Genomic DNA, 21,909 nt, shown 5'->3' on the forward strand with positions numbered 1-21,909 from the left:
TGGGGCCATGAGCAAAGCATAGTTTCTGCTTTGCAGAAACAGCAATTTTGTTTGAAACATAAAAGCTGTTTTTAGTGGTTATTTCTAAATTAATTATTTAAAATGGAATCATTAAAATATAAAATATGTTCTGTGTATGAGTGCTCACATTTAAACTTCTTATCTGATGATGGCACATTTAAAACAAAAGCAACGTTCTGGGGACTTGTTGGGGCAGTGAAGAGTAGGAGTTAGAAGATCTAAGGAGGCACTTTGCTTCGTCTTTGCTCGTGATTGTCCAGGAGCTGGTTTCTTTTTTTTTTTTTTTATGCGGGGTGGGGATGGAGTCTCGCTCTGTTGCCCAGGCTGGAGTGCAGTGGCATGCTCTCGGCTCACTGCAAGCTCAGCCTCCAGGTTCACGCCATTCTCCTGCCTCAGCCTCCCGAGTAGCTGGGACTACAGGCGCCCGCCACCACGCCCGGCTAATTTTTTGTATTTTTTTAGTAGAGATGGGGTTTCACTGTGTTAGCCAGGATGGTCTCGATCTCCTGACCTCGTGATCCGCCCACCTCCGCCTCCCAAAGTGCTGGGATTCCAGGCGTGAGCCACCATGCTCGGCCTGGTGTTGGTTTCTTATCTGCGAATAATACAAACTGGCTTTTACTGAGTGTTGACCATAGGCCAGGCACAGTTACAAATTAATTGGGTAAGGATTGATTTAATTCTCACAATTATCTTACTCCTATTATTCTGTATTACTCTACTCTTACTCCATTTCTCAGAGACAGAAACCAAGGCACAAAGAGAGAAGTAATTTGTCCAAAGTCACACAGCTGGTACATGGTAGAGTCAGGATTCTAACCCAGATCATTTGTCTTAAGTACCTGAGTGCTTATCCACTATTTAGTGCCATCCAATAAAACTTTCTGTGATGACGGACACACACTTTGTGACTATTGAGCATTTGAAATGTGACTAGTGTGAATGCAAAACTGAATTTTAAATTTTGTTCAAGTAAATTAATTTAAATTTCAATAGGAATAGGTAGCTACTGACTACCATATTGGACACTGCAGCAGATCCTGATACTGTTTTGGATTAAGTAATCTATCTATAAGGTCCCATCTAGCTTTAACAATCTTATAATTTAACAAATTATAGCTCTTTTTAATAAACAGTTAAAAATGCTGAAGTAGAAGGCATATACAGAGAACCAAAAGCAGTCTGATGAGATCACTGAGTCCAGCCAGTGACAACCTATTGCTAAATATGTCTAGAGGGACATACTCATTGGTAGTTGTTTAAATGGCAGCTTTATTCCCCAATGACTGCTGGTGCTTTCCAGGCAAGATTTGATGTATAAATTATTAGTAATAGTGTATACGTAAAGAGAAAAGAGTATAAAGAGTAAAGGGTATTGTAATTAAATGCATATTATTCTAATATAAATAATTACATATTTTACTCTTCTTAGCTGGGAAGTTTGTGAGGGATTTCCAATTAATTTCAACTGTACCAGTCAACAGATACCTGACCAGTTTAAAAAGGTGGACTTGGAGAACCATTTTCTACAGAACAAGGTCAGATTTTAGTTCTCGTACTTTAAAAGGTGCACTTTATGCGTTGGATACTCAGCCAATATATAATGGATATTTGTGACAGTTTTTTTTTTTTCCCTGGGATGGAGTCTTGCTCTGTTGCCCAGGGTGGAATGCAGTGGCGTGATCTCAGCTCACTGCAACCTCTGCCTCCTGGGTTCAAGCGATCCTCCTGCCTCAGCCTCTCAGGTAGCTGGGACTGTGCCTGGCTAATTTTTGTACTTTTAGTAGAGATGGGCCATGTTGGCCATTTTGCCATGTTGGCTAGGCTGGTCTCGAACTCCTGACTTCAAGTGATCCGTCCACCTTGGCCTCCCAAATTGCTGTGATTACAGGCATGAGCCACCGCGCCCGGACTGTGACAGTTTTTTTTAAACTATAAATTATATTACAGTTTTTTAAACTATAACTTATTTTTACAAATGTTGGGGCAGGTGTTATTCTTTACTTCCTGTTAATTAACCAGGCACTTCAAAACAGAAAGCAATATATATAATTCCTACCTGAAAAACTTATAACTGATTTATGTTATTTAAGCCCTATTGCTTGGCATATTTTCTTTGTACTATTAATAGCTATAATAATAAGTTGGAGTTATTTAAGGAAGTCTTTAAGATGGCTGCTATCTCTATAGTTTAGGATCTGATCTATTTGCTCTGTAGGTCATTGTATCTAAGGAACACAAGTTCTTTAGGAAACCTAACTCATGGCAACCCAATCCCAAAGGTCCATATCAGTTTACACTTAGAAATTTATCCTTCCAGTAAAGAAGATTTTTTTTTCCTCTAGCTCAGTTATGAAAGGCATTTTAAATCTATCTCCAAAGAAGGAATAATTATTTTGTTTTTCTTAGCTAGCAAACTCTGTGTATGATTGTTGCTCATTTTAGCAGTGTAAACTTTAATTTTTGAACACGTGAAATCAAAATCAAAAGTCACTTACGGAGACAGAGCAGTCCAAAGAAAGTAGGACTTCCTATCAACTGGGCCCTGTATTTCCAAGAGTCAATGCAAGAGACACATTGCCCCAACCTGCTCTTTTAAAATTTCTTTATGCTACCCATTCAGTTTCTCAATTATGTCAAAATTTAAACTGAAAATATTGATTGCTTCAAGGAGCATATGGATCTAAATAAGTGTACTTATAAAAATAGAATCAGATATTTCTACTTCTGCCTGGTTGTGAGAAAATTTAGAAAATTAAAGTAACTAGAATTATGTACTCATTAATGTATTTTGTATTTTTCCTTCATCTGACATTAAGATTTATTTACTGTAGATCTGATCCTGTTGGTATTCCTTGTTAGGTTTTTGCTGTAGCATTATTTTCCTGCTCAAAACACATGTATGGGCTGGACGCGGTGGCTCACGCCTGTAATCCCAGCACTGTGGGAGGCCGAGGTGGGCGGATCATGAGGTCAGGAGATCAAGACCTTCCTGGCTAACACGGTGAAACCCCATCTCTACTAAAAATTAAAAAAAAATAGCCAGGCGTGGTGGCAGGCACCTGTAGTCCCAGCTACTCGGGAGGCTGAGGCAGGAGAATGGCATGAACCCAGGAGGCGGAGCTTGCCGTGAGCTGAGAGCACGTCACTGCACTCCATCCTGGGCGACAGAGCGAGACTCTGTCTCAAAAACAAACAAACAAAAAACAAAAAAAACACATGTATGCCTGGCTGTTGCCTTTTGACTTTCCAAATTTTCATCTGTACTTCATTGATCTCCATGATTCTCTTCTAATCTACCTCCACTCTCAACTTACCTTTCCAATTTTCTCCTCTTGCTCTGTATACTCTACATTACAGTCAGAGTTAATCAATTGTGCAGTAGAACATGCTTTCCACTTTCGTATACTTGTGCCATGGCTTGTGTTGTTTTTTGCCTGGGATATACCGCCAACCATTACCATTGCTTGCTTCTTAAGGCTTTACTCAACTTCTTCTTCCTTAAACCCTTCTTAGATACTCTGGAAAGAATTAATCTTTATTTTGTTTTCTCAGGACTCATCTTCCTTTGAAAATTGTTGTTGAGTTTGTGTTTTGGTATAGGTATTAGCTTTTATGTTTTTCCTCCACTAAACTGAGGATTCTTTGGGTACAGGCGATGTCTTACTTGTCTTTGTGTTCCTAAGCACGAACACAAAGTCTTGAATGTAGGGAAAATGCACAATACGTGTTTGATGAATGTATTTTTTTGTTTGCTTAGTTAGCCATAACCTATCTTTCAAGGCTGAATATTCTCTAATATGGTCTTTGTGTGTCAGCCAAGCCAGATTGTTATTTGCTTTTTTCTGAAAGCACTCCATGATTTCTGTTGTTATGCACATGTGGACCTCTTTGACTAGCATTCCACCTTTCATTGTCACCACACCCAGCCTTCTCTGTCACCCTCATGCCATATCCTAGCACAGAGTTTGGCGTATTCAATAAAGGCTATTAAAATCCTGCCCATCAGCCGGGTGCAGTGGCTCACGGCCTGTAATTCAAGAACTCTGGGAGGCTGAGGCGTGTGGATCACGAGGTCAAGAGATCGAGACCATTTTGGCCAACATGATGAAACCCCGTCTCTACTAAAAATACAAAAATTAGCTGGGTGTGGTGGCGCGTGCCTGTGGTCCCAGCTACACGGGAGGCTGAGGGAGGAGAATCGCTTGAACCCGGGAAGCGGAGGTTGTAGTGAGGCGAGACTCTGTCTCAAAAAAACAAAACAAAACAAAACAAAACAAAACAAAACTTGCCCATCATTCTAGCCCTGTCTGATTTGTGACTGCTTCATGAAATCTTTCTGTACTCCAACCCCATTTCCAAACCAGATATGATGTTTCCCTTCTGAGCCATTTACAATGACGTTGAACTAGATGCTGTTCCTCTTACAATTTCTTGAATGGCTCAAAATCAGCTAGGCTCCAAGTCTGAGCATATTTCAGATTACATCAGGGTAGATGGGGGAGAATGGTAGGCTCTATTGGGGATGTTAGGATCAGATCATGAAGGGTCTTAATTCGATATTAGGGAATTCTGGTTTTTCTCTAGAAAGCAAGGAACCATCGAAAATATTTGAGCACAGACAAGATGTAATCTGATCTTCATATTAGGAAGATAACTCAGGAGGTCCTTGTCTTATCCTCCCTACTAAATTGAAAATTTCTCAAAGGCAAAGGGTATCCTGATCATCCCTGTCTCTGCTGCATTATCTAGATATTCAGTTAGCTGACCTGAATTAAATTTACTAGTCAATTAACTAATTCAGAGACCAACTCAAACCTAAAAAACAATTGGTTAGCAAAGAGATATCAGAGAAAAGGACCTCAAAGGAGGCTTTTCTCTTTACTTTTATGTCAAAGTGGGATAACTATAACAAGATAACTCTATTTTCTAAAATGTTGAAAAATGACAGAATAACAGTCTACAGTTATTTTATCATTATTTAATGGTTCTAATGAATTAGTGAACATGAGAAAATACTCTCTCAAGTAAATGTGTATATGTTATGGCATTTTTAGTTTTTAAAAATTTTAGTTCAACAAAAATAGTAGTGTAAGAAAGCAAAAATTTGATAAATTGGCTAGTAAAGAGAAGCTTTCAAAGACAAACAGCTCCTCCATAGCTGGAACCTTTAAAATCCTTCAGAAAAATATCTCCAATTATTTACAGAGTGGTGATCAGTGCATTGGGAATAGTAATTTAATAACCGGAAAAGGAGCACTTTTAAAGATGGATTCAGGCAGAGGTGACGGATATCTGTAGGGCATTTTATTGTAGAATCTTGCTGCTCATTGAGGTAAAGAACACACTAAGAGGATTACAACGGGGGTTGAGAGAAGGGAGGCAAAAGCCGATATTCTTGATGCATATGTTTTAAAATTGGCTTGAGATAGAGCTATCAGTGCCTAGCCCCTGACTGTTCTTTTAAATCTGTTATTGACAAGTAGAACCTTTCCTACAGAGAAAAATTTGGAACATATAATCCCCATTTGTAATGTGGGAGTCAGATATAACCCTGACAATTACAACCTGTTGCTCTTTTATCCATTTCAAAAACAGATTTGGAATCTACTACACATTGACAATTTGGCAGATACATTTTTCAACATCTCTCTATTGCTACTTAAATTGGCAACATTTTTAGATTGACTCAGTTTGATGGCAATCAAACTAGATGTTTCTTTGAAATGGATGAGATTTAAACTTCATGGAAGTTAATATCAAAGGAGATATTTCATGAGAAGAATAGTTTGAGGAATGCCTGGTTATGGGAAAATATAGCAGAAAAATGGACTCCAATGTTTGGCAGGTCATATATTCTGCCAGAATCAAAAGGAAACTTATTTTAATTCTAACCTTTCAGTACATGGCTTCGCAGACATCAGTAGGACATTAGTGACAATTTCCTTTATGGAAACGGCAAGAAAAACATCAAGTTATAATTTTGGAATTATGATATGCTTGTTACAATTTAGCTTGTAAGTTCAGTAGTTATGGATGCTAGTAGAATGCATTCATAATTACTGAAGTACTGTATTATTCTGGCATTATTCTTTTTGCCACAAAGGAGTCTGGGAAATGACAAACAACTCTTTGCTGTTCTATTTCTTTGGAGAGCAAGTCATTGAAAATGATATTTTGTATAAATTATTTATGTACTGAAGCAAATACAAAATTCTAGTTAAAATTTTGAACAGATTGCCATTAACATAGGACACAGGACTTGAATTAAAAGCCTAAGTCCTTCTCTTATTTTCAGACAAATTAGATCTTAGATATTTTGCCTTGTTTGACTGCATAATTTTGCCTTGCTGATGTTTTCTACTCTCAGCTCTTTCCATTTGTTGGCCGTAGAAGTGGGTGGACTGGTCAGCTATAAAGTTAGAGCATAGAAACAATAAGAGAGAACAGAAATTACATGAGGAAAGAGGTTTTATAACATTTTCTTTAATTAGCTATGATTTTAACTTATGTGTGAAATTATTCAAATTGACCCTAAATGCATTATCAAAAGTGAACATCATGTAAAATTTATTTGCAATAGAATAAACAATTTGTTCAAAATGAGGGTTGTGCTCTATGAACTTCTTTCAAGAAACATTTCATTGTCTTGTGTTCTGTTTCTTAGTAGATGTGCAAGAGAAGATCATAAGTGGTTCTTTTCTTATTTTGAATTTGCACAAGAATATTTAAGGCTACTCCACCTTCATTAGCTGTTTGGGAAAAATAATTAAACACGTTTTAACTGGCCCAGCATGTGTATACATTGCTTTATCATTGACTGCTTCTACATCAGCACAGTTTATTAAGACAAGCAAAGTTATAATGGTCACTTAAAGGACCTATGTGTATAAGTATTTAAAAGAATAACAGAGATTTTTTTTGATTCTCAATAAGACTTAAAAATTGTTTTAATGACATATATGATAGTATGCATTTAGATACCAGTCTCAATCTAAATGTTCTTATACACATGTGCACGTGCATGTGTGTACATGGGCACACACACACACACATACATATGGCATGTTATGTTGTAGATTGTCAGAACACTTTTTTTTTTTCTTAAATCCCAGCTTTCATAGTTCTTAACTTCCCACCCTCATTTGGTCTAAAGCTAAGCCATCAAATTAATTTAAAAAGTGAAGTCACAGAAGAAAAATGTAATGGCCATTGTCAGTTTTAAGCATATCAGAACACCAGACTTGGCAGGAATCTTTTTTTTTTAATAATACAAAATAAAGCTGAGTTAGTGGGCCTTGCTGTGTCTGCTCTATGTGGAATCACTTGGGAACTGTCCAGCAAAATATCTCTTGAAGAACAGCATGGTGTTAATACTGGGTGCCAGCCCAAGGCAGAGACAAAGGACCCCTTCACTCTTCACCAATAAGCCAACTGTTAAAAGATTAAACCATGTTGTGGAGATAACAAGAATGTAGGCGCTGGCAGCAGGTGCTGTACAAAGAAGCAGTTGGCTGTATGGTTCTTCTGTCTGACTAATTTCAGTCAAAACAATCTTCTGCCCAGTTGCAGAGGGGAGTTTTGAGTGTGATGGCAACTTGGAGTTAGGAGGTTGAGTAAGACTGCTACTTTAAATGCTGAGTCCTGTGGCGAACGGATTAGTACAATGTAGTTTATCATTGTTCAGAAACTGTGGGGATTCCCCGCCAGAATCCAGGCACTGTAAGCACTGTAAGTCAAATCTGCTTATGTGGTGGTGTTGCTGTATTTTTTAAAATTTCATTTTCACATGTAGGAGTCATATGACGTTTTCTTCTCTTGAGAAGTAACTTTCATTATAGAATAATTACCACATATATTAGTTTTATCTTTATGATAGTGCCTGATTATACTTGTAAAATTTTTTGTTTTAAATCATCATTGAATTTATGCATTTTAAAAAATAATTTGGTATTCAACAAATATCTAGTATTAGCGCAGATACAGAATGGATGTTTTAGTGTTAGGAAATAAATTGTTATTGAAGCAACATCATTTATTGGGTTTTAAATATAAATTGGTATATTCCTGTAAGCATACACAAATAAATATTGGTACTAAAAAACCTAGAATAATTACTCAGTGAAAGTGATCATGTAATTTAGGAGATAAAATTTATTAAGTATGAAGTAATAGAATTCCTACAAGTGATGTGAGTGCCTACTAATTTGACAATCAGGTCTAAGTGAGCAATGCTAGAATAGAAGGTGCACAACACCTTTGGCATATGTAATCTGATAAGGAACACAGGAGAAGTGCATGCAAAGTCTCCCCCTTCAGTACCCCCTGTCCATCCCCACAACTCTCTCTAAAGTCTCAGCTCGTATTTCTTTATTCTTAGGAGATTGTATGAACTCCCAGCTATTTTCCCTGCCTTTGATGTCTTCGTTCTACAGTCTGTTATCCTCTACCTTTACCAGATCAACCTTACTAAAATCTGCTGTTAGCGAGATAGTTTTGATTATTAAAAAGTCAGGAAACAACAGATGCTGGAGAGGATGTGGAGAAATAGGAACACTTTTACACTGTTGGTGGGAGTGTAAATTAGTTCAATCATTGTGGAAGACAGTGTGGCAATTCCTCAAGGATCTAGAATCAGAAATGCCATTTGACCCAGCAATCCCATTACTGGGTATATACCCAAAGGATTATAAATCATTCTGCTATAAAGACACATGCACACATATGTTTATTGCAACACTGTTCACAATAGCAAAAACTTGGAACTAACCCAAATGCCCATCAATGATAGACTGGATAAAGAAAATATAACATGTACACCATGGAATACTATGCAGCCATAAAAAAGGATGAGTTCATGTCCTTTGCAGGGACATGGATGAAGCTGGAAGCCATCATTCTCAGCAAACTAACACAAGAACAGAAAACCGAACACCACATGTTCTCACTCACAAGGAAAGTTGAACAATGAGAACGCAGGGACACAGGGAGGGGAACATCACATACTGGGGCCTGTTGGGGGGTGGGGGGCTAGAGAGGGATAGCATTAGGAGAAATACCTAATGTAGATGACAGGTTGATGGGTACAGCAAACCACCATGGCATGTGTACCTATGTAACAAACCTGCATGTTCTGCACATGTACCCCAGAACTTAAAGTATAAAAAAAGAAAAAAGAAAAAAAAGAAAGCTTTCACTGGCTCCCTACTGTCCACCTGACTCCATAGCTTTACACTTGACCCTTTCTACAGTTTGGACAAATTTACTTTTTGAGTCTACCAGCAAATCCTAAGGCTCATTGATTAAACTTCCTTGCCTTTACTTGGAATACCTTTTTATTCTTTATTATTCCTGTCAAATTGTCCCCATCCTTCAAGGCCTGCTTTACCTGTTACCTCTTCCAAGATGCTCCACCTTTAGGTAACTCGAGCGGAAATGAGCGTACCATTTTTTCATGCCTGTAATACTACTATTTAATCATTCATATGGAGCTTATCATGAAAGGTGAGTGGGGAGAGAGAGAGAGAAATTGCCTCTACTCTGTTGTATGTTTCTTTGGGTCAGGAAAAAATATTTTATAATATTCCACACCACACAGCATAGGGTCTTGCATGTTAGAGTCGGTACTCAACAACTCTTGATTGAATTGAATTAAAGGGGATTGAATGCTACTTTTTGAAAAGAGGTATCAATCAGAATAAATAATGTTCTAGGATAACTTATTTTGGTTAAGTGTGTTGAAGAGTTTAACTCTTAGACTATAAGTTAAAAATGCATACTTCTTCTCATGATATAGGTAGATCCCAATATTGTCCTTCATGCCTCTGTTTCCATTGGAAAGTGGAGTTTCTCAGGCAGTGAAGCAAGTAGCAGGAGTCAAATAGTGCCATCGATCCTTTGGCCTGCAGCCAGTGTGTGGCTGATCACCAAGGTACCTAAGAGTGTCTGTTTTCCCTGAGTGACCTCCCCTTGCTTGCTGGCTCACCGCACTTGCTGGTACCCAGTGCTCTCATGCATGCGAGCATAGAAGTGAAAGCGTGGTAAATTGTTGGCTCTTATAAATGCTATCTCTGCTGTTGGTATTGCCTAGCCCACAGGACTTATGTAGATTGTCAAGTGAGCATTCAGTTCACTATCGGACATGCTGCTCATTAGTTTATACCTCACAGTGTATTTAAACCAAGCATAGAATTTGTCTGTAGTTCACAGACTCATTATTTTCATGAGATTTGTCTGAATGTGCTTCTACTCCTAGATCTTCATTTTGAATTTTACCCCTCAGCTTTCCTGCCTGGTAGATTACCAACATATACCAGCTTTGCATATCGTCTTAGCAAGGACATAGTTTTAAAAGAAATCCCTGAGTATAAATATGAACAGTGCCTAACACATTTTGTTCCTGTGTGTTGGTAATATTTAATCTTTTTCACTTATTATTTATTGTACTATTGCATATGACTTATAGAAGAACATAGAATTGTCCTTTTCTTTCATCTCACTACTGCAGTACATTTTGTAAATATGTATTTATGTTGAAAAAAGATGGTGCAGTTCACAATTATCCTTCCTGTATCTCCCTTTGCCCCCTCATCACAGACAATTTTGCTACTTCTTAGCACTCCTGTGAATGTGAAGTCACCCAGTGAGGTTTGCTGGGGGGAGGGAAGATTGACACTATTTTCTCAAATGAAATTTTGAATTGCCCTTAGCTATTGTTCTTTAAAAGTTAAAAAAGAACATGTAGAATAATTAAGACACAAAGGTACTAAGACATATTATTTATTTCATGTGTCAAAGCATAGTAAGTTTACATGAGCTATTCCTGAAATCTGGATTTCCAGCTGGAGGCTATGTTAACTATTTGCCCTTTTTACATGGTATTTTGTTTCTGATTTAATAATAATATCTCCACTTAGTTGAATACCATATGTCAGACATTACATTAGGTACTTTATTCACATTTATTATTTCATTTAATGTTATAAGAACTGTGCAGATTTTTATTATACAGCTGAAGAAACTGAGGTTAAAATGGCAGAGGAAAGATTCTTGGTCTCTTTGACTTCAGAACTTTCATTGTAATATAAAACACTCCTCAATATTTGACTTACCTGTGAGCATAATGGAAGTGTTTTAGTCTCAGCACTGCCACTGAATAGCTGTATGACAGCAGACAAGTCACACATGTTATCTAGGCCTTAGTGTTCTATGAAAACAAGTTGGACCCCTTGCTATGGAAGGTCCATTCTCAGATCCCATATTCTTTAATTTCATAGTATCTGTTTCTAGAATTTCATGATAATCAAAAACATATACTTGTCTAAAATCTCCTCAAAAATAATTGGAATGCCTACCAAAAGAGTGTAGTTTTGGAGTTATTAAATAATTGAAATATCTTGTGTGACATTGGGAACGTTACTTAGCTGCATTGAACTACTGTTTTCTCTTCTATGAATGACGTTAGCCATACCTGTTTTGCACAGTTGCTGCAAAGGTGAAATGAGAAAGCATGTGTGATGTTCAAGCATGGTGTCTGGTATACAGAAAGTGCTTAATAAATGATGGCTGCCTTTCCTCACCCTAAGCAGTTCTTTCTGTGTAGACAAGCATGGTCAAACAAGGATTTCATTCAGTGCTTATTAAAACCAATTTTTTAAAGAAATATTTTTCCTAAGTCATCAGTCATCATCATGTTTCTTTTCCACACTACAAACACAAGAAATAAAGTATATGCTAAAAAGGAAACAATTCTGAAAATCCTTTAAGATTGAACTCTCTCTTCTTCTTTTAAAAATAAACCTTTTTACCTGTTAAGAGAGAATTTTACGTGCCATAAATCTCCAGTAGATGTAGATAAATTTCTCTGTGGTTGTCACTTATAAAAAATGTTGTATTGACTCACTAAGTAAGAAAATGGTTAAATGGCCCTTCAAGCAATACTCCCCTTTAATTTCCTTGGCAGGAAATCCTAACATTTAAAACAAAAGCAGTTCACAAACCACCTTAAAATGTTTAACCCATGATATTTAGACCCAGAGTAAAACTTTAAATTAATACAAAGGTTAAGGATTTGTTTCAGTCTTTTCAGTTCACTGCACTATTTTTTTTCTATGCGTACATATTTCCAGTAAGCTCTGTAGTTATAACTACAGCAAGTGACACGTGATGGACCCCAAATTGCTGCACTGTGAAATATGCACAGAAAAAAAAAGACAAATGAAGATATCAAGGTCTGTTTTATTTTGCACTGAACTGTAAAATGCCACCCTTGTTGGACAGAAGATTACTGACTCTGAGCAGGGCTCGCTGACTGCTAAGTTGTGGGTAGTGTTTCACTTTCAGCAACTGTTAATATCCAGGGTTATCCAGGCATAATGACCTCACTATTTGTGACACATTGTTGAATTTTCTGGTTCTTTTAACTTATTTAGACCTTTCTCCCCCTCTCTATTCATTGGAAGACTGGAATGATCCTAAGTCGAGCGATAACTCAGGGCTGCCTGGCTATTGGTCATCCTATCAGAGTCAAGACTGCTGAGGGAACATCACTAGAAGGATACAAATTAATCCTACAGAAAAGGTAATGCTTATGAGTTATTTATCTCAAGATAATAAATGCTAATTTCAAGAATTCTGAGCAGTTCAATTGTGATGCCTCCTGGTTTGGATTGAATATTCATTCAATGTTTATATTTGTGTTCATAATAACAATATTAATTTCTGAATCTAAAGTAAGCTTGAAAATGTATGCCACTTAGTTTGGTAGTGTTTTAAAAATATTTTAAAATGTGAAATGTTGGCCTTCAACATGTACCTATGTTGTAGACAAACTGCTGCTTTACTCTATAATTATTATAACTCATTTCTTTATATCCGTTTTGATTGCTAATCAACAAACTTAAATTTTTGTGTGTATTCTTAACCTTTTTTCCATCTTCTGAATATAAAATATTGAACTGTGAAAGAATAATCACAGAGACCAAAAAATGCTGGCTTGTAAGGGACTATAAGTGTCCTTCATATTTGTTTTTTTCTGATTTAGGAAGATACAATAAAGGAAAACAGATTAAGGAAGAAAGTTGATTTATCTCCAAGAGTCTCAAAATATTGTTTTCTAATCACTTTCTTTTTTCTTGGTCTTTAGTTTTGATATTTTGTTTTCACTTAGTGTTGAAAAAAATGATTTCTATCATACTTCAGGACTTAAAAAACCATTACCAATGACTTCTGGCTAGATAGGCACTTAGGATGTGCTTAAGCTGAAATCATCAGAGAAGTTGATCCAGCCATAAATACAGAAGGGAAATTTTCTCTAACCTGCAAAGCAGATATAAAGATATCATATAATGATTAAGAATGTGATCTACAGACTCAAATTCCCAGGTGTAGATGCAGGCTGCACCGCTTACTCTAACAACAAAGTATCTAAGCCAGATGCTATTCTCATATCCTTAAATTGCATTGTCAAATTTTATCAGTACAACAATCTGATAGGATAAGTATCATTATTATCTTTACAGGTGAGGAAACTGAGGTACAGACAAGTTAATCACCTGCTCAAAGCCATACCTACTAAGTAGTTTGGCAGGAATGCAAACCCAAGCAGTCAGGCCCTATAACCTGAAAGTAGACATTTAGCCACAACATTACACAGCCTGTCAGTTAAAGTCCAGTCAAACAATTGCCAATGAGTGCCAAGTGTGGTAGCAGATACCTTAGTGGATGAGCAGGGTACATCACTTGAAAAACTCAGGCAGATGGGAAAGATGGTAGCTTGGCATTATGCAAACTCTCCAGTGCTAATAGAGTCCTAAACACATAGTTCCTAAGTAGTGGCAGACAACCCTAAAGCAAGTCTCAGTTTGGTATGGAGCTGTACACAGACTGGGTAATAAGATTTCTGAAGCAGAATGAGTTCTGTAAAGACACTTTGAGCATGAACTTGCAATGCCAATGCCAATGCCAATGTGAAACCATGGAACATGGAGCCAGAGATGCTTCAGCTCATTTAGTCCACAGCTGTACTAAAGAGAAAAATCAATCAATTGTAACTGACCCAAAAATGACACAGATGATAGAATTACTAGATGGGACATTAAAAGAGTTATTTTAACTGTATTCTCTATATTCAAGAAGCTGGAGGAAAGATTGAACATGTTAACTAAATACATGGAAGACATAAAAAAACTCAAATTTCAAGAGATGAAAACTGCAATATATGAGACAAAAAATATACTAAACATTGCTAATGCCAGATTAAACAATGTGGAAGAAAATAGCAGTGAACTTGAGAAGATAACAAAAGTATTCATAAGGAAAAACAGAGAGAAAACAAATACTTTAAAAAAAAAAAAAAAGAACAGAGCATCAGTGAGATGTGAGAAAATTTCATATGGCCTCATTTCTGAGTATTTATAGTCTCTGACAGGTTAAAGCAAGGAACAGAAAAATATTGGAGGAAATAGTGTCTGAACAATTTCTATGTGCAAAATTGAGAGCTATAACCCACTGATTCAAGGAACTCAACAAATTCCAAGCACAGGAAGCATGAAGAGACAAAACAAAGGCACATTATAATAGAATTGTTTAAAATTAGTGATAAAGAGAAAATCTTAAAAGCAGAGAGAAAAGGTGTATTATGTACAAGAGGATCTAAAATAAGGCTGACAGCAGATTTCTTGTTGGCAACAATGCAAGTAAGAAGACAGTGGAAGAACATCTTTAGAATACTAAAAGAGGAACCTGTTAATATAGAAAACTTTTCCCAATGAAAATGTTTTTCAAAATTTAAGGCAATATAAAGACCTTAAGATATTCAAAAACTGAAGAACTCATCACCAGCAGATCTTCATAATAAGCAATGTTAGAGAACATCCTTCAGGCTGAAGAAAAATGATACCAGATGGAAATATAGAGCATTGGCAATGGTGACTATGTAAGTAATATAACAATGCTACTAGGCCTGACATGGTGGCTCATGCCTGTAATTCCAGCACTTTGGGATACTGAGGCGGGCAGATCCTTTGAGCCCAGGAATTTGAGACCAGCATGGGCGACATGCTGGAATTCCATCCCTACAAAAAATACAAAAATTAGTCAGGTTCAGTGAAGGTCCACAGCTGTAGTTCCAGTTACTTGGGAGGTTGAGGCAGGAGGTTGAGGCTATAGTGAGCCATGATTACACCACTACACTCCAACCTGAGTATCAGAGCAAGACTGTGTGTCAAAAACAAAAAAACCCCACAACCCCACAGTGCTAATTATTTTTGTCTCTTTAAAAGAGAATTGGTTGTTTAAAGCAATAGTAATAATAATAATATATTGTGGAGATAATGTGTAGAAATAAAATGTGTGATGGAAATAACACAGGTGCCACTAGGAGAGAAATGAAAGAAAGATTTTTTATACTATTTGTGAAATGATGTGATATCATCTGAAAGTAGATTATGTTAAGTTAAAAGTATATAATCACCCAAACAATCATTAAAATAATAGACAGTTATGACTAACAAGTCAAAAAAGTAAATACAATGAAATATTAAAAATAATTAATCCAAATCAAGACAAAGAGGAAAAGAGGAAGAAAGAACAGAAATAGAAAATGAATAACGAGATGGTAGGCTTAAAGCCATGTGTATAAATAATTGCATGAAATATAAATAATCTAAACACCCCATTTAAAAATCAGACATTGTTAGATTAGATAAAATACAACATCCATCTATATGCTACCTATAAGAAATTAACTTTAAATATAAAGACACAAATATGTTAAAAGTAAATTCACGAAAAATATATACAATGATAAAATTAATCCAAACAAAGTAAGAATGGGTGTATTAATATCTGATAAAGTAGACCTCAGTGAAAGGAAATTACTAGGGATAAATAGGGCCATCTGATGATTAAGGGGTTAATTTATCAAGAGAACATAATGATTCTAATTTTTTAAAAATGACACAGCTTCAAAATACCTGAAGTGAAAGTTGATAGAATTGCCAGGAGAAAGAGAAACATCTAAAACTCTAGTGAGCAACAATAATACCCTGTTTCATAATTAACAGAACAAGTAAAAAAACCTGTAAGGATATAGATGACTAGAATAACATTACTGACCAAATTTACCTAATTGATATTTATAGAAAAATGCATTCAATAACAGCAGAAGAGCCATTTTTTAAAGTACATAGCATGTACCAAAATAGTCTATATAATGGCTATGAAACAAATTTAAATAAGTATAAGAAAATTCAAGTAATATAGAGTGTGTTCTCTGATAATGGAATTAAACTAAAACATAGCAGAAAGTTTTCTGCAAAGCCCCCAAATATTTGAACACATTTATAACAAACCCATGAATCAAAGAAGACATTAAAATGGAAATTAGCAAGTATTTTGAACTGAATGAAAATGAAAATACAACATATTAAAATTTGTGAAACACTGCTGAGGTTTTCAGAGGGAAAGTTACATAAATGCCTGTATAAGAAAAGAAGAAAGATATCACATCAATGATTTCAGCTTCCACTCTAAGAAACTGTAAGAGCCAGTCAAGCACAAAGTAAGCAGAAGAAATGGGATAATGGAAGTTAAGAGTGGGAATCAATAAAATAGAAGAAAAATTCGAGAAAACCAGTGAAATTAAAAGCTGGTTTTTTAAAAAAAGATTAAAAAAACTAATAAATCTCTAGTCAGATTGTTCAGATAAAGAGAGAGGACACAGATTACCTGTATCAGCAATGAGAGATATCATGCAGTTATTAAAGGGATGATAAGGGAATATTTTGAACAACTATGTGCCAGTAAATTTGTCGTTTAGGTGATAAAGACCATTTCCTTTAAAAGACACAAACCACCAATGCCTACTCAAGAAAAAAATGGGAAACCTGAATAGTCCTACATCTCTTAAAGAAATGGAAAACCTTCCTACAAAGAAAACTCCAGACCCATATTACTTCACTAGCTTCACTAGGAAATTCTGCAAACATTTTAGGAAAATTAATACCAACTCTACACAATCTTACCCACAAAAGAAATAAGAAGGAATACTTTCCATCTGATTCTAGGGGGTCAGCAGTATCCTGATCACAAAACTTGATAAAGATATTATAGGAAAAGAAAATCATAGACCAGTATCTCTCATGACTGTAAGTGCAAAAAATTATTAACATGATTTTAGCACATGGAATACAACAATTTATAAAAAGATGTATCATGAACAAGTAGGGTTTATCCCAGGAGTGCAAGAATAACTTGACAATAATTAGCTCAAAATGATCATATACCAAAGTGTAAAACCTAAAACTGTAGGTATTTTAGATTAAAGCATAGGAGAAACTATTTGTGACCTTCCATTAGGCAAAATATTCTCAGATGTGACACCAAAAGCATGATCCACAAAAATAAAAATTGACAAGTTGCACTTCAACAATATTAAAAATTTCTATTCTCTGAAAGACAGTGAATGAAGAGAGAATGAAAAGACAAGCCACACACAAGGTGCAAATATTTGCAAATCATATATATTTGCAAAATACATACACACACAATTCAAGAAAACATGAGGGGATACATGATTTGGAGAGTTACTTTAACAGGGCAGACATACAATTGGCATATGAAAATATGCTCAACGCTATTATTCATTAGGGGAATGCCAAATAAACTTACAATGAAGCATCACTACATATTCGTTAGAATGTCTAATCCTTAAAAGATTGACCATACCAATATTGGTGAGCATGTGGGACAACTAGAACTCTCATAAGTAGTTGGTGGAAATATAAAATGGTTTAGTTACTTTGGAAAACAATTGATACTCTCCTAAAATATTAAACATTCATCTACCTTATGACCCAGCCATTCTACTCCTAGAAATTTATGCAAAGAAAATGAAAGCATGCATCCATACAAAGAATGTATACTTTGTTCATGTATAAATGTTCATAGTGGCTCACACATGTAATCTCAGAACTTTGGGAGGCTGAGCGGGGAGGGATTACTTGAGACCAGGAGTTTGATACCAGCCTGGGCAACATAGTGAGATGCTGTCTCTACAAAAAATTAAAAATTTTTAATTAAAAAATTAAAAATTATCTGAGCATGGTGGTCTGCCTCTGTAGTCTCAGCTACTCAGGAGGCTGTGGTAGGAGGATTGTTTGAGCCCAGAAGATCAACGTGGCAGTGAGCCATGATTGTACCACTGTACGTCTCCCTGAGTGACAAAGTGAGACCCTGTGTCAATCAATCAATCAATCAATTAATCAATGTTCTTAGCAGCTTTATTTCTAAAAGCCTACAGAAAAAAAACTAGAAATAACTCAAATGTCCATCCCATCCATAGGTGAACAGATAATCTATACAATAGAATACCCAGTAATAAAAAGGAATAAACTCTTGATATATTCAACAGTATAGTTGAATCTCAAAGTAATTATGCTGAAGGAAAGTAGAAAATAAAACAAAAAAGTACACATTGTTTGATTCAATTTATGTATAATTTAGAAAATGCTAACTACTGTAGAGTGAGGGAAAGCAGACCAGTGGTTGCCTGAAGATAGGAAGATGAGGAAGGGACAGGAGAGAGAGATTACAAAAGGGCATAGGGAAACTTTAGGAGTGATTCATTTTGCATGACAGATGTGGGTATGTTCATTATTCTGATTGTTGTGTTGCTTGAAAAAGATGTATACATATTTCAAAATTACCAAATTTTACACTTTGAATATGTGCCTACTAATTGTGCAATATTGTGTGTCAATTATTTTTCAATAAAGCTGTTTTTTTAAAAAAAAAACTTAAAAACAAGAAGGAATACAAATGATAAGGAATGACTAAGTGGTTACTTTAGAAGGAGACAGTGAGAGAAGGCCTTTCTCAATGGGACAGTTGATCAGTGGCCTAGGTCAAAATGGCAGGTGATTGGAAAGTTATGGATAACTTGATGGGCATACTCTTCATACCCAGGACTCTCCCTAGGCACGCTGGATACTGAAAGTACTGCAACATCTCATCAGCTGATCTGGTTTTAGTCCGTTGAGGCTAAGCCCATTACCTCAGTGGGCTAAGACCAGATCAGCTGATGAAATGTTGAGGTCTACTTCTACTCTGGTCAAGATTGTCATGGAATTGAGTGGACTGATCTATTGCCTATAGAGGAGAAAGCTTGGGCAAGAAAAGAGATGTTCATGAAACAAGCAAACAAAAATAAGAAAAGATTTTGTTTAATCTAGAAAAGAAGAAAGGGAGGGAAGGAAGTACTTAAGTTGAAGGCAAGTTGCGTTAATACAAAGGCATATCATCCTAATTGTGTAGGGATCCTCCCTCCTGCTCACCTTTTAACTTGCCTTTATCTGAAAATCAAAATCCAAGGTGGAGCCAAAATAGGAAATTTAGAACACTGGAATTTGCACTGACTATGAAGTTACACTTCATTTTAGAAGGCAGGAAGGGCCAAAATTTTTAGAGTTTATCTCACCTTTGGGTAATTTCAAACATGTTTATCTTTTCTAGGACATCTAAAATGACTGTGTGACTTTTTTTTTAAAGATAACCGTATTTTATTATAAATAACAATAAATATCTTCATGTGACAGCAATTTCTAGAGATAAAAATTTTCTTTTTCTAAGTAGTATTATATGATTTTAACAAAAGCTATGAATCAAGACATAGCCTTTATATGCTAGAAATAATAGAACTAGTACTTAAAGTAGCAATCTGACAACTCACAAAGAATATTATAAACATATCATGCCTCATTAGTTCAATTATGTCTCATTTGGTGTTAATAATCTTATTCTTATTCAATATAGCAAGTGCTTGTGCATATTTTCCCTTTTAATATTTTTTTTTCTGTCTGTGCATCTGAGTGTTAATGGATGAAAGGTAAACCAACAATGTCTTTACCAGGTGACCTAAACCATCTCAAACATCATTTTAAAAAGCTTCTTTCCAAAAGATATTTTGGACACCTTAGAGATAAACTAGTTGAATCGAAGTTATTTTTCAGAGCACCATTCAATATTGATACTGCTTCATTTTTAAGGATTGCAGATATGCAGGATATCTGGACTTTAGTGTCCAACTAAAAAATTAATGTAACATCAAACACTCGCACACACATGCACGCACAGAGGAAGATTAGATTATGAAGGTTAGAAACTGTTAACCCATAGATTTTGTTTGGCTTGCGTATTATTACAATTTTTGAATAAGTCATGAGCCTATAGAAATAGGAAGATTTCACACAAAAGTGACATACTTCTGGCTTTTCTTGAAAAAATTTGAAATGAGTGGCACTGGACCTGAATTCTGTTATGACACCCATCAAGAAGGAACTGAGTGGTGATGTCCCCTTTAGATGGAACATATATCCTACGGTTTGCCATATTCTCCACCATTCCCTTTGGCAGCCCTCACACTGGCTCTTGCTGCTTCATGCATTTCTAATACCTGTCTGGCCCATAAAGGCTTTTGAATTTGCAACCCCTACATGTAAAATCAATGGACAAATGGACCTGCCGAAGGAGACCTCTTTTCTATTTTTAGTCTGTACACTTCTTAAATCAGAATAAATACGAAACTGAATGTTCTATCTTAAAGATGATCCATAAAAGAAGTTTCAGACTTTCATGGAGCCATGTCAAATTTCAAGTAATCTTTACCATCTTTCATATTTCAAGGTTAATCTTTCAGTTATGGTTTTTTGCATCTGTTTTTTATTGCCATTTAGATCTTCCTAAAAATGGAGTGACAACTGGCAAACATTACCAGACTAGATTAAAAACACACACTGCTTTAAGGACACCTTTACATACAATCAACAAGTGTAGCTGTATAATGCTAAGGAATAGCAGCAGACAGAAGTTGTATTAACACATATAGGTAACACCATTAGAAACATCAACATCAAATAGAAAGTTGTTCATGTGTAATGTCACAGTATGTGGACTACTGAATGAAACTTGTCTTTGTTCTTACTATGTTATGAATTATGGACTGGAAATCCCTTTCCCCATCCTCTACATGCATTCTACTTTTGGCCCAGGTAGCGTTGGTAGACATCAGAGCCATTTGAGGCTGTCTGAGAAAAGAAATTTGTGATCCTGAAGCATGGTAACAGCCCTCCATATAGTTACCAGGAAATGATGAAAGTGTGAGTGTATAAACACATACAGACATATATATATATGTGTGTGTGTGTGTGTGTGTAAATGTATTACACACATATATGTGTGTAAATGTATAGACATAGATATCTATATCTATATCATATCTATCTCTATATCACCTATATAGATATGCCTATATAGACATTTACACACATGCATGCTTAATAGGGTTACACTACTTAGCAAGCTTCCCAGGACAGATCATTCTCAGTTCCCTCCCTTAAAAAATGAGAACACTTGAAGGTCATATGATTTCAGAGAAGGAAGGATTCTGAAGAGTGCCTACTTCAAAATTCTCTTTACTAGTGGTAGTAGAGGTCGTGATAGTGGCAGTTGTGATAAGAATATCATCATTATTTTAAAAAATTCCAAGGCCACCAGAGACTAAGTGATCTACTAAAGGTCATATATCTAGTTAACATTAGATGCAGGACGAGAACTCAAGTCTCTCCACCTTAGTTCAGTGTATGTCATGATATTATGACTGATTATTGGATGGAATGTAGCTCCTTTATTTTCCCTTCCTTTCATTATTGATGTTGTTGTTATTTTTAAATTTTGTTTAAAAAAAATCTTTTTAGCTTGCTGCTTTTTGATCAAGAGGAAAGTCTATAATATCATCCTCTAACTCAGTCTCATCTGAGCATCATTGTATGTTGGATCTAAATTTGATTTTTCTACATATAAAATGTCTTAAAAAATAGGCAGATACACTTT

At 35.8% G+C, this 21,909-nt stretch overlaps 1 protein-coding gene across 3 annotated transcripts in view; it reads left to right on the plus strand.

Annotated features, from left to right (window-relative positions):
• Positions 1-21,909, plus strand: part of DCDC1 (doublecortin domain containing 1) — a 505,142-nt gene that overhangs the window by 258,085 nt on the left and 225,148 nt on the right. For all 3 annotated transcript variants that reach the window (XR_012093393.1, XM_008002854.3, XM_073017517.1), the window contains exons 16-18: positions 1,454-1,559; positions 9,818-9,952; positions 12,483-12,601. Coding sequence is in view for 2 of the 3 variants with exons in the window: in XM_008002854.3 (XP_008001045.3) it covers positions 1,454-1,559; positions 9,818-9,952; positions 12,483-12,601 (360 nt within the window). In the remaining variant the exon portion in view is untranslated. The remainder of the gene's footprint in view (positions 1-1,453; positions 1,560-9,817; positions 9,953-12,482; positions 12,602-21,909) is intronic.

Source organism: Chlorocebus sabaeus, chromosome 1, assembly GCF_047675955.1.
Source record: "Chlorocebus sabaeus isolate Y175 chromosome 1, mChlSab1.0.hap1, whole genome shotgun sequence".
Lineage (NCBI taxonomy): Eukaryota > Metazoa > Chordata > Mammalia > Primates > Cercopithecidae > Chlorocebus > Chlorocebus sabaeus.